This window comes from Phodopus roborovskii, unplaced genomic scaffold (genome assembly GCF_943737965.1).
Source record: "Phodopus roborovskii unplaced genomic scaffold, PHOROB, whole genome shotgun sequence".
NCBI lineage: Eukaryota > Metazoa > Chordata > Mammalia > Rodentia > Cricetidae > Phodopus > Phodopus roborovskii.
The window spans coordinates 19,938,764-19,952,647 of NW_026126571.1; the positions used below are offsets into that span (position 1 = coordinate 19,938,764).

Sequence of the window (13,884 nt, forward strand, 5' to 3'; positions counted from 1 at the left end):
CTGTACAGCCCTGAGTGGTCTCTGGCAGCACAAGAAGTCAGTTAGGTAGAGGATGAGGGAAAGGCAGGCAGAGTAAAAACATTGAAAGCTTTCCAGATCTTTCTTATTCAAAGAAATTAGCCAAAGAACAAGCCTACTATGTTTCTATCTTAGCACCCTAAGACTTACCTTTGCTTCCAGAACCCTCTTCCGGGCCTTCAGCTCAGCTACTGCTCTGTCCACATCCACCTGTGGAGCTTTATCTTCCTTCAATTTGCGCACGATGTCTCCCTGGCCAACAAGCAAGCCACATTCAAGATTGGTTTCAAAGTCAAGGAACCAAGGAACTCCAGTAATCTATTTTTAAACACGCATTTAAAAACTGCTTGTGCACAAATAGCAATTTCACATGCTTATTCTATAACAAGTTTCTGTGAACAACTGAAGGTCTGTGTCTCCGCCAACAGTCCAGAACATAAATAGCTGTGCTTGCACGGTGAGTTTGTGAGGAGAGAAGAACAGAGCTCACATGGAAATGAGCTACCGACACCAAAAGTTCAGACAGGTTACCAGCTGATCAGACACAGCTAAAGAGAGGATCAGTGACCCAAGAGATGCTAAAGAAGCTGACTGGAATAGTTCAGAAAGACAGTTAAAGCTTAGGCTGGCAAAGAGAGAGTCTAACACATTCAACTAAAATGTAAAAGAAAGGAGGATAAACTTTAATAGGCAATATTTGGGAAGATGGTGACTATGAGATGTCTGTAATTGGGAAAAGACCAATTATCAGATCAGGAAACACAAGAAAATCCAAACACACATACAAAATCCACGCCTGGGCAAGCCACGGTAAAACAGGTTGGGGTATAAATATTTGGCTTTCACTTCCTATCAGCTGTGAAACCTGGAGCAAACTGAAAATCAAACTTATCCTCACCTCCCAGGCTGTTGCAGAAGAACATCAAGTATTTTAATGGCACCTAACAGGGTGCATGCAAAATGATTGACAGCTATCATTTAGCTTTCAGGTACCTCAACCTGGCTGTGGCCACAGATACTTCAAACCCAATCTGTGGCAAGCTGAATTGTTTCTCCATCTGCCATCTCAGGAAACATCAAGCGATACTACTTTAGCTCGAACATCTGGTCAATTTCATTTTAAGTCTTCCTGACCAATTTAAGACTATAGACTGCCAGCGTGTCCCATCCAAATCATCTAATACTAAAATGACACTGGTCCCCAAAAAACCTGAACTCATGCAATTTCTCATCTTTAAGCTTTATTTTATAAAGACAAACTATCCTTCACTTGGTAACTGTCTCCACTCTATGCTCACTGTCTATCTTCCTACCCACGCATATTTCCCCAAGCCTAACAGCAGCCTACCACATTTCCAAGTACCCCAATCTGGCTGCCAGCAAAACTGACCCAGGTAGAAGCTGCTTTCTCTCCCACGCCCACAGGGATGAGATGGCAGCCATATTGTCTTCCCCCCTAAGATCCTGAGCCCTGAAGGGCTCCTGAACTCATTCTTCCTTGGTTATCATCACTTTCCAAGTCCCTACTCCTCCCTTCATTCCTGTCAGCCTCTTCCAGAGCCAATGTTCTCTAGAACACTCCAGACAAAAAGTGAAAACAAAACAAAAACCAACAACACTGGAACCTAAAACCAGCTGTTTCTGTCCGTTTCAAAGCATTTTCCCATACCCAGTGTATTTTCCAGGAATGAGCAGAGTAAAATGTGATATAAAAGCAATACCTTGTTTTGTAGGTAATTTTTATAAAGTAGCATTCACTGGTTGAGAAAAAGCTGTACAATATTTGAAAAAACAAAGGATTAATGCAATGCTGCTGAAGTATATGCAACCAACATATTACACCTTTACCAGTGCACATGAACAGCAACAGAAACGTGGTAAACCTGGACAGTGGCTTAAGTGCCTGCACACTTCATCACAGCTCTAAGAGACAGACTAGGGTAGGAAGAGTTTAAAATGTATCATCCCAAGTCACTTTTGGTCTTTTAAGGCACAAGAATTCAGCGGCCAGTCTTTACATGAAAGTTCTGTGAGGGTGAGGTTTCCTACAGTCCGATTCACCATCTTTCCAAGCCAGCAAAGGGAAAAGTTATGTTTATCCTGAGTAATGGGATAATAAAACCTCAATTTCATTATTAATCTAAACCAAAAGCATCAGAGATGCCTTACGCTCCAAGATTCCTACTTGCTAACTATTTTTCTTCAGCACCCATCCACATTTGGGGACTTCTGTGTGTGCAGTGATGGAAACCAGCCTACAATGCATCAAGGGCTACACTATAAGTCCTGCTCCTGGGTAGAAGCTTACAACAGACACAAGCATTAAATCTGAGTTCGCAGGGGAAGCAATGGATAACACAGAGCTTCATCCCACAGATCACATCCTCAGTGATCCTTCTAGGATGCCTAAGCCACTCAGAAAACAAGGAACCATTCATTCCCTTACCTTCAGAAAGTGCGTGGCTTCACACATACGGCTAGTAGAGTTCTGTTAGGGTTAATGGGTCCATCTTAGACTTCCAAATGTTTTATACTACTGAGAAAACTTCATAAACTTTTCATTTGCCCTTTGTAGGTTAAGCAAGAAGTTTAAATCACTCTTGGCTCAGAAAATCAAAGCCAAGAAAAGACTCAAGGCTCCTCACATCCTCACTCTGTCTCCCACAACAAAAAATCGGGTTTCTGTGTCTCCCACCCATGACAGTGACAGATCCCAGAAGGAAATTTGAAAGGCTTTTCTGTCACCTTCTCAAATTTAGAAGACATTAATTTTCACACATAGGTTCAAAATGCCATCAAACTAATAATCTAAGAGAACAAGTAAACTCCCAGCCACAGTGGCTAGAGAACCGATGTTCCAACAAGGGTAAGTCAGAAAGATGCATTTACTAAGAGCATGCTACATGCTGGGATAAGAGGCACTACACTTTACATGAACTCATTTTCACGCTGGACACTTCATACATTAGATAAAGATGTTTGGCTACTGAAGGTTAAATAATCACTCGCCTAAAGTCACAATCCCAACTTTGGAAATGTATCTTTAGAGCCTGCATTCCAAATGACAAGGTTAAATTGCCAGCACTGCTTAATCCATAAACATAACACACACAGAGGAATGGGTATAAAAAAGCACACCTAGGAACTCTTCAAAGCTTCTCCTATGCTGATAATTATTAAGTTCCACCTCAGCCTTAAAAAAAAATTATCTTACTACAGTTAATCTGCTGGAGTTTCAACCCACACTTACATTCTCAAGTCCAGAGAGAAACCAAAGCCTCATTACATCGCTCCACCAGTACCTATAACCTCTAGATCAGGCCGGTCACCTCCAAAGATCCTGCGTGTACAAACATGAAGATCCACACGTCTGCAACTATGCAACCCCAAATTTTTGTTAAGACAGAGCCAAGAAGTTTTGTGGTTCTTTTGCTTGAGACAGGATTTCTCTATGGAGCCCTGGCTATCCTGGAACTTGCTCTGTAGGCCTCAACTCAAAGATCTACATGGCTCTGCATACTGAGGCTGTAATTAAAAGCATGTGCCACCAGGCCTGGCTTTTTGTTTCTGGTTTTGTTTTGTTGTTTGTTTTTTAATGAGAAAAGCCATCTTGGTAACAAGGAATGGACAACAGAATGCTGGGAACAGGTAAACTGTGATGTGGGAAGCTGTACCCTTTGCAGTGCTAAGCAAGGGCAGTGGTGAAGGTCAAGACAGCGACAGTGACAGTGGACAGAGAGAATGGGGAAAGGAAATGGTGAAGACAGCAAGAAGCCTGCGCTTTTCCAGGACTGTGGAGACAGCAGTCCAAACCTAAGACAGAACTTCACAAAGCCTGTGGACTCAGGGCCCCTTGGGCACCCTCAGGAATGGGGCTCCTGGGACCACCAACTCCCACCCCTCTAGCACTGGCGTTATAAACATATGCCACCACATCTAGCTTGTTTCATGGATGCTGAAGATGGAACTCAGATGCTCAGGACTGCATGGCAAGTACTTTACTGCCTGAGCCATCTCTCCATCCTTAGTGCTTGCTCCTCCCTAATCACTACATCACCAAGAATAAGCGCTTTTCTGTGAGCTGTTTCTGACTTAAGGTGATTTTAAAATTTTTTTTTACTTATTTATTTTTATTTTATGTCCATTGGTGTTTTGCCTGCATGTGTCTGTGTGCGGGTGTTCAGATCTTAGAGTTACAGACAGTTGTGAGCTGCCATGTGGGTGCTGGGAATTGAACCTGAGACTTCAAGAAGAGCAGCCGGTGCTCTTAACCACTAAGCCATCTCTCCAGCCCCCATATTTTTAACTCAGGAGAAAGTGTACTTTGAATTTTGAACATCTATGATTTTCCCAGGCCAGAGATATATAAGATCTCTTGTGTTGCTGGGCAGCAGCAGTGAGCCATAGCTCCCATACAGCCAAATGATCAGAAGGGTTAACAGACACTCTGCAGTGGCCTGGTTGCTAAGCTAGATGTTCTTAGGTAAGTTAGATGTTATCAGGAAGGTTCAACTTACACTATTCTCAATATACAAAGAGTTTACCAGGACACAACCCCATTCTAGGTATAGGAACACTTGTATTAGAAAATAAAATGGAAATTTGAAAAAAATAATTTAAAAAAATTATTTCAAATGAAGAAACTTGATATAACATGAACATCATTCTGAAAATAGCTATTTTCAAAAAATAAAAATAGCAGTTTTATGATTTTGCTGATCTCTTAAGTTGCAATTTATCAAAGGCATTATCATATATGCTGCTATTGAGAAATACTTTTGGGGTAAAGTCTACTAAAGAAGACATACATAGCTGGAAAAGGACTTCTGAATGTCTTTTCAGGTTATTGTAGAAATTCTTCTTTGACCAAAACTCTAACAGGCGGTAGTTTCTTGTAAGTGATTTCAAAAGGCCCAGTGAGATGGCTCAGCCAGGAAGGGCATGCTTACAAGCCTGACAGACAGACTGAGAGTGATCCCTGGGGACCTGGGGTGGAAGGACAAAACTTACTCCTGCAATACTTCCATGTAGGATAACAAACACTAAAAAAGAAAAATTATAGCCTTAAGATAGTCCAGATCTCCACAAGAACATGTGGCATTCATATGTACACACATATGAATAAGTAAAAATGTATTTCTCAAGTGATTTCAAAGCATTAGACAGCTCAGTTGGTGTCTGCTTGTCTAGTATGCCCACACCTTAGAGTTCACTCCCCAGCATCTTAGGTGGCTGCACAGAACAGCACGCCCAGCCCAGGAGAAGTCATCCTCTGCATGTTGAATTTGAGGCCAGCTATGGATACATAAAGCCTTGTCTCTGAGAAGAGGATTTCAAACTTAGGGCCACAAAGTAGGACCCTATCTCAGAAGAGAACAGAAAGTATTTCTAACTCAGAAACCACAGCATTGAACCTTTTATATTGTTACATAAACCCAGGAATGTATCTTAGGACTCTGAAGAGAGCTTTCCCAGGTCCTGTTTTCATCACAATGCCCAGGTCATTTGGAGCCTCATATACCATACAATACCAGAATCTCTGTATTTGCTAATATCACTACTCATCCCATCAAAAAGTCCTTAAAGCATCTGTCAAGCTTGGCTTTAATAGAAACCAGTTCTCCAAAATTTTAGTTTTGCTAAGGCTTGAGTTTTTATTTAGGGGTACAACTGCTACCAGTAATTCCCCCCAAAATACATGCCACTATCAAGAACAATCCTCTAATACCTCCCAAAGGCCCACTTTCCTAAGTCATCCATTGCACAAGGATTGTACAAGGGTCACAGTGGAAAATCTGTGAAATGGACACACTGTAGAGCACATTTTCATACATATCTAAGAAGAAAATAGTTTAACTAGATGATCTTTAAACTCTTTCCAGTGGCACTAGAGTCAGTATGGCTCAAATTTCCAGGCAATTAATCAACATATATTACTTCTGGAAAATTAAAAATAAACAAAAACCTAACAAATAAATTAGCACAACTATTCAGAAAATATCCTAAAGTACAAAAACAAACAAAAATCCCCCCACCCAAATAAACAGACGAACATAGTCAACATAAACAATTTAAAGGGCAGAAATGTCACACACAAAAGCTCTCAAGAATCGTCCTGAAGCTAACTAGTTCCAGCCTCACTACAGATGGATATTATGTACTGCAGTTCCAGGCTAACGTGGCAGAGGGAGGGGTTTGGAGTGTGTTTTTTTGTTTTTCCCCCAAACTAGATATATTCTTCCTAAGGAAAGACTTGAAGTTACAGCAAAAACAAAGGAACCACGCCTAATTTTATGTGGGGAGTAGAAGGTGGATGGAAGAAAATTGAATGTACAGAACATACAATTAAAAAAAAAAAAAAAAATGAAGCCCACAGTGAAATTCAAAATGAAAGCCTATTAACTGAGTCAGGCTCAAACTAGAGCAAAGCGGCAGAATTTCCTGAAGCTGTAGCAGCTCTACTCCAATGGATTATTTCCGAAACAGGATTCCTCTGTCCTTAGCTAGACAAACGATTGCATCAGGCGGCAGCGCAGGAGCAACCAGACTGGTGTTTGCGGCTAGTAGGTCACTCACGGATGCCAGGGCCCTGCTGAAAGCTCTGCCTCTCGCTGGGTGTGGGTATCGTCTGAAATACTTTTCTCCTTTCCCTCTCTCAAGTCTGACTCTGATCTCCACTCAGTGCTACAGAAAAAGAGGGGGCTGTCTGCATTAAATCCCCAGGTCCTAATGCTAACCGCCCACCCTTTCTTGCGCAAAATCACATTTCCAGGTGTTCCACCCTAAGGATGCATGACTTCACCGAGTGGCTCAGTCATTCCATGTACAATTTCCAGCTTGATCCAAAAACTCGCTGGTCCCAGACACCCTCTTCAGAAGCCAGAAAAGCCGAAAGGGGCGAGGGGCCGTGAATTCGCATCGGTACGGGGGACTGGGGAGTTCGTCGCCTCCCTACAGCCGCGTTTCAACCGTGTCTTCTTCTGAGCACCAGCACCGAAGGAAGGAAGGAAGGGGAAAAGAAGGGACCGCTTCCCAAAGCATCCCCCGACACTCGAGAGAAGCGCGGCATCCACTCGCCCCTGAAACCGGGAACCAGACAAGGAACCAGGCCACCGGGGTGCGAGGGCGGAGGAGCCTGCGGCGGGATTCGGGGTTTGCAGCGAGCGCGCGAGGTCCCCGGATCGCGGGTGCGGGCGCCGCGCGTGGACAGGGAGAGGACCGTCGGGAGGGGGCGCCGGGCGGACGCGGGCGAGGGCCGGTACCTGCTGGCGCACGGCTAGCCGCAGTGGGGCCAGCAGCTCCTCGGCGCTGTCCATGCTGCTCCGGGAGGCGGCGGGCTGCGCGGGAACACTGAGGAGCCGCTGAGGCGCGGGCGCGGACGCGGAGGCGGCGGCGACTCTGGGCGGCGACAGTAGCAGCAGCGCGGCGCGGGTGGCTCTGAGCAGCGTGGGCAGCGGACAGGGCATGAGCACGCCGCCTTGGCGCTGCGCGGGGCGGCTACGGAAGCGGCGCGCGGCCCGCCCGGTGCATGATGAAATAGTGCAGTCAGGCCGCAGGCGCGCGCAGCCGCACTTCCACAGGCGCGCGCAGCCGCCGCGTCTGCAGCCGCAGATTCGGCACAGAACCCGGAAGGGCACCGGCTTGCTCAGAGGGACGTGCGAGGAGGACAAGGCAACCAGGCGCTCAGGAGGATGGGGCTTCTGACCGAGAGTGCAGACCTGATGCCAGAGCATCTTCAGATCGTGGGTCCAGACGCTCGAGGAGCCCCGCTGGAGCACACACACACAATTCAGTTTGTTCTTCAGCTCGCTGCTTAGAAGAATATGTAGTCACATCAAATAGAGACCTGGAGTTAATAAGCAGGACATGGTAGTGCAGAACTGTAAGCCCAGCACCTGGGAAGCTGAGGCAAGAGGATCGTGAGTTCAAGACCAGCCTAAGATACATATTGAGCTCCCGTTTCCAAGAAGGGGGAGAAAATTATTCAAGCTCTATTGTTCCTCGGACTATTAGGAACCGGGGTTGCTGTTGCTGTTCTTTTCAGGGCATGCCGGTTAACTTGAAAGACAAGGTGTGAAAGCAAGGAAAGGTGACTTTACTTGGCAAACCAGCTCATAAAGAAGCCCAGGGAACCCTGGCTTCAAAGTTTTTGCCGAAAAACTGACTTAGTGAGTGGTATAGAGGTAGGTGATGGATGCTACCTATGGCCCAATCAGGAGATAGCTACTACCTTCTCATTTGGCAAATGTCAAGAAAAACCATCATTATCCTTGAGCAATACTTGTCATTGATAATTTGTATTTTACACAAGGGACAGTCTAGAGGGTAGTGAAGCTGGCCCAAGGCCCCCTTGTGGATAGCCAAACTTCGTGCAATGAGAGCTACAAGTTCACGACTCCCCAAACTATTTGATGCTGGTTTTCAAGATGAGGAGCCAAAGCAGTTACTAGTTTGCTGGTTATCACCAAGACAGAAGCTGAGCAAGAGGAGGAGGCTTGGGAGGCGCGGGAAGCTCTTCATTTGCTTTCAAGTTGCTTTGAGCACCAATTTTAGGGACCACATATATTTTTATTAGCTTTACTAGAGATAATGCCTGGAGCACCATGGCAACCCTTGTATTTTTTCAGGAAATTAAAAGTTTAAACCACTGCTCCTTCCCTGAGGCCTGCACAGGTGTCTGAGGGTGACCTTTCAAGATCTGAGGGCTTAAAACTTCACCCTCAGAACATACCTTGTGAAGAGCTATGACACAGATCACCGTTTCCTTAGTCCTCACCTACAATCATCTTTCCTACCGTGAACCACCATGTTTCTTTGTCCTAAAAAGAGTCCCAAACCCTAGTCTCCAGGAGTCAGGTCTGAGTTTGTTCTCATCATCACCCACTTGGCAGCCTTATGCAAACTTTTTTTTTTCTCTCTCTCTCTCTCTCTTTTGCAAAAATGCTACTTTCAGTGGCTGGCCTGGCAGGCAGCTGACAAGATGGGCCTGCTTTGAGCAAGCCAGACCTTTACCCATGGTTCAACAGCTCCCAGGATAGGGAACCCATGATCCAGGCCACTCAATGACTGGACCCCTTGTCCCATGGACTTGGCCCTTTGCTGCAAATTTCACTTAGCAACCGAGAATGCTTTCTGAGCTTGGAAGACTTGAATACATTTGGTGTAAACAGCCAGGTCCCCCATTTCTTCTCCCCCGTTTGGCATTTTTTTTTTTTTTTTTGGTGAAGGTTTTAGTTCCAGGTACACAATATTGATTTGCCCTCCACTTCAAGGATCTTGGAATACTGTTGCATGGAAGTTTTGGTATTTATCCTGCCCTAGCCAAAATGCAAACATCTGAGATTAACACCTAAACCCACTTGAGACCAAGAGAAAGAAGTATGAGCAGCAAAGGAGGCTTTTATACACAAACCTGAAAATTTTAGTTCACAACCTACACAAGATTTGAAAATGAATGCCTTTAATCTCTGCACTCAGAGGCAGAGACAGGCAGATGTCTGTGAGTCAGTGAGTTTAAGTCTAGTCTGGTCTGCAGAGTGAGTTCCAGCACAGCCAGGACTGTTACACAGAGAAACCCTGTCTCAAAAAAAAAAAAAAAGAAAGAAAGAAAGAAAGAAAGAAAATGAAACATTTAGTCATATTAACAGTTAATGGTACTGTTCCAGTCTGTCATAAAACAAGTTAGATTTATCTGGGTTTCTATACTGGTAAATTGATATTATATGGTTCTGTCTCACAGATCTGTTGATAAAATGACAAAATATTTTCTTCAAATTGCTGTATACTTCGCTTGCCATTGCAGCCACCACAGCTCCCCGAAGACGATGACTGGAAGTCTATGTTCTCACTGCTCCAGTGGAGGTCTGTTCCGCCTCAGGGAACCATGACAGCACTTGGTGACACAATTGGGAAGCCATAGTTTCCCCCTCATGCCCTCTGTTTGTTTCACCTCCTAAAGACAACCCTTTTAGCCTCCTGTAGAGCTGCTCCAAGAACTTATGCAAGGTATCACCTCCTCTCCTTACCAATACCTTGGGAGAGATGGAAATGTATTGCAAAAACAAACAAACAAAAACGGGCTCCAGTAGACTCTGGTTGGAGCCCTTGCTTTGTCTCCAGTACAGTCTGTTAACTAATACAAGGCATGTAAATTAAAGGACAAAATAAAGGAACTAGATGCTGCATGGATGACTCCGTGGAAAAAGTGATTGCTGTGCAAGCATGTGGGCATGAGTTCACCCATGTAAACATTCATCATCTCCCAGCACCGGGTGTATGGAGACAAGCAGATTCTTGCTGGCCTGCCAACCTAGCTGAAACAGTGCATAGCAGGTTAAATGAGAGGTTCTATTTCAAAAGCAAGTTGGGGAGTGATAGAGGAAACTCTGGCTTCCACAGCACACGCATGTACACCCACCACCACATGAACACACGTGGATACATCACCAACAAACAGAACAAAACAAACAAGGAAAGAAAAAGAGAAAGAAAACAAAGAAACTAGCGATGAGAGATCGAGGTCCATTACGGTATTCAGGTGAGAGACGAGACATGCCCTACACGGTGAAGAGTGCTTGAAACATCTTCCTGTCCACAGCCTCGCCTTTCTTCCCATCGCTCCTTATCCATGACTGTGTTTTCCGCAACCCCGAGACAGAGCTTTGAGGGTTAGCCTCTCTAACTGAAAAGCCTGGTTCCACTGTCAGCCAGTGGCTTGAGTGAAAGAATGCCAGGAGAAGAAGGGGCTGTGCAGGCAGCCGGCCAGCAGGTGGGAGGTGGAGGGCTTGCATCCAGACTCCATCTTGCCAGAGCCACAGATACAAAGGCTTGTGTGGAGCTCAGGGGGAGTCTAATTGCAGCTAATGCCCAGGTAGACGGGGATGAACATTAATTCCTGTGGTAGTCAAGTCTCTTGATGTAGTTTTGATTCTGTCCTAAAGGTAGATGACTGGTTAGGTTGTGTGACTGCTGTCCTTTGACAATCTGCCTGTTATTAACTTTGGGCCAAGCTGATTATTGGTTAATTGTTTGAGAATGAAGTATAGGGAAGTGAGACAAAACAGAAACAATGACAAAGACCTTCTAGTGCTAGGAGTACCTTAATCCATTCACCAGTGCCAATGATGATAGAAGAACCATTCATCAGTTTCAGTGGTGATAGAAGAATCTTGAGCCACTCGTAAGTTTCAATGGTGTTAGGAGCATCTTAACCCACTCACTGGCCTCAATGGTAAAGGCTCACCACCTTAACTCACCTCTCCCATCTAAACTCTCCCACCCCATGAATGAACCTGATTCTTCCCTGCCAACTCCTGAATGTCAGTATTTGAGTGCTGGGCAGACCATTTAATTCCAGTAACAGAGACCAGGAGGTTAGCAGATATGGAGTGGAAGAGCCAAAAGCCCAATAAAGTTGAGTTTATCCAGGAGAAAAGAATAGCTTTCTGGAGCAGTCCCACAATGGAGAGCCCAGAGGAACAGAAATGAGCAGCTCCCGAGGGAGGGGATTGAAGAGAAATGGGCTTCTTGGGAAGAGCCAGGCTTTGGTTGAAGTCAAGACAGTTACAACAATATACGTTAATGTCATGGCCTTTAATTCCTATTCTGAGCCAGAGAATGTGTCAGCATTTACACTAGAGCTTGTTTTGTTTTAACTGCCTCCACTGGGCAGGTTCAATGGCTTCAATGTGGAGGTGCTGAATTCCCCTCTCATTTGCCTCCCAATTAGAGTCTGGAACTCATGGAGCACTAAAAATGATCACAACACTGTCTCCGTGTCCACCAAATTCAGAAGCAAGTCGGTGCTCCGCTGTTTTATGGCTGAAATATGACTCAAATACCCATCAGGCATCTACAGGGGAATGGATACTACTGGAAATTTTTATGTTAAATGAAGCAAGCTATACTCAGAAAGATAAGTGTCATGTGTTTTCTTTGATATGTAGAAACCTCACTTTAAGTTTATGTGTGTATATATGTCTGTTTGTAGTTCATGAAACTAGAAAATGGCTTGTGAGAGCAGAAGAGATCTTAAGGGAAGTAGATTTCTTCGACCTGTGTGGCTTGTTCCTAGACCTGAGTGGATAATGAGGGAATGAAAAGAGGAGACACACGTACAGAATAACTTGGATCAGGTGGGTCGTGCACTCTCTGATAGAGTGGCATCAGCTGGGAACCACAGCATGTGTATTATGCACAGCAGCGGGAAGAGTTATCTAGCCTTGGGAGGAGGTCCCTGTAGGTGAGCAGTCTCAGGCTGTAAATATCTGAGTGGAGAAAGCTGCAGCTGTTAGTTTTTTTTGTACACACTGGTCACTCATTCATCAACACTCATACTGTCCAAACTGCCAACATTCACACTTGGATCAGAAGAAGGCTTTGCCATCCCTCTGAGCCTGATCCTGAGGGAAAGGCTTTGCTGATTTTCCATGAGTCTGAGGTCTTTGTCCTTGACATAGTCAACTCATGTCAAGCAATACACATGCACTCAGAACTTCACTAGCCCAGGACTTCATTTGTTCCCTATAGGTAGGAAATAGAGAGGGCACTGGAGTACACTGGATTTGAAAGAAGAAAGGGCTCTAACTGGGGAAAGGAAGGAAATGAGCTAATAGCAAGGTGGGGTCATGGGAAGACAGTAGAGAAAGAAAAAAAGAAAACAAACTGTAATGACACAGATGCATGAAGATACCATGATGAAACCTATTGATGGGAGATATCATTCTGTAAATATGTTTCTCTTATTAGTTAATGAATAAAGCACTGTTGGCAAATAGGAAGGCAAGATATGCCAGAAAACTACTCTTAACAACCTATTATTCTGTATTCTAACCTAAAAAAATAATTTTAAAAATATCCAAACCTGTCATCTAGGTTGTCATAGTAAAGACCTAGTAACCCCAAAATAGGAGGGGCCACTGGAGGTCATCCTGTTCCAACCTCCTGAAATTCCTGTCTGGCAAGGTCTGTTATAGGCAACTTCCACCCTGAGGTTAATTTGGGTGTGGTCCTTCTGCCTCTGAAGGCAATATTGAGAATGCACACACACATACACACGCGCGCGCGCGAGCACACACACAGACATACACACAGGGAGAGAGAGGTTCTCTCTCCCTCTCTCCCACATCAAAGAATTGCAATTAAAACTGCCTTTGTCAGCCAAGGAAACAGAGTCTCTCTTACAGGTTCTAAATCTTGCAAATAAAAGGACTTAAGAAAGGAGCCAGAAAGAAACTCAAGCACAGTTCCACCATAGGGTTAAGAGAAAAGCAACAGGACAGTCAGCTGCCAGGAGGGAAGCGATGGGAAGAGAAAGGAGGTTCTGTTTTCAGAGTTGAATGTCTGAAGCAGCCAGCTCTGCAATGGAAACCTTCTAGCAGCTGCATGGGCAGGCAAAGAGGACATGCCACAAGGAAGGAGTGCCCAGAGGATCAGGGCAAACAGATGAAGATTTGGGATGGGCAAACAGATGAAGATTTGGGATGATGCTCAGAGAAGGATAATAGGAAGAAGACAAGAAAGCTCTGAGCTCTAACTCAGAAAGTTTAACAATTTCATGGAGGGGGTATTTAAGTGTGATTTATTTGTGTGTGAGGGAGGGTGACTGCTTCTCACATTTTCTTGTCATGTCTTCAGAGGTGTCTTGCTTCTTCCCATCCCTGGCTTTAGGCTGGTTGTAAATCGGAATTCCCTCCTGTGACAGGGATTTCCCTCCTATGATGGTTCGAATCTCCCGTCTTGCTGACTCCTCCTCCTCTATGTCAGCATAGCAGTAGGAGAAAGCCCGGGGCCCCAGACTCATTTGAACATGTTCAGCTGAATGTTTTGTCACTGTGCAAAACATCCTTCCTTCACAGAAGGAAGATT

At 44.7% G+C, this 13,884-nt stretch overlaps 1 protein-coding gene across 1 annotated transcript in view; it reads right to left on the reverse strand.

Moving 5' to 3' along the window:
• Gars1 (glycyl-tRNA synthetase 1) overlaps nucleotides 1-7,545 on the reverse strand; it is a 36,453-nt gene extending 28,908 nt beyond the window's left edge. Inside the window, exons 1-2 of the mRNA XM_051203267.1 lie at nucleotides 7,281-7,545; nucleotides 169-270 (exon numbers count right to left, since the gene is read on the reverse strand). Of these exons, the coding sequence (XP_051059224.1) occupies nucleotides 169-270; nucleotides 7,281-7,484 (306 nt within the window). The 5' untranslated portion in view covers nucleotides 7,485-7,545. The remainder of the gene's footprint in view (nucleotides 1-168; nucleotides 271-7,280) is intronic.
• Nucleotides 7,546-13,884: the final 6,339 nt, after the last annotated feature.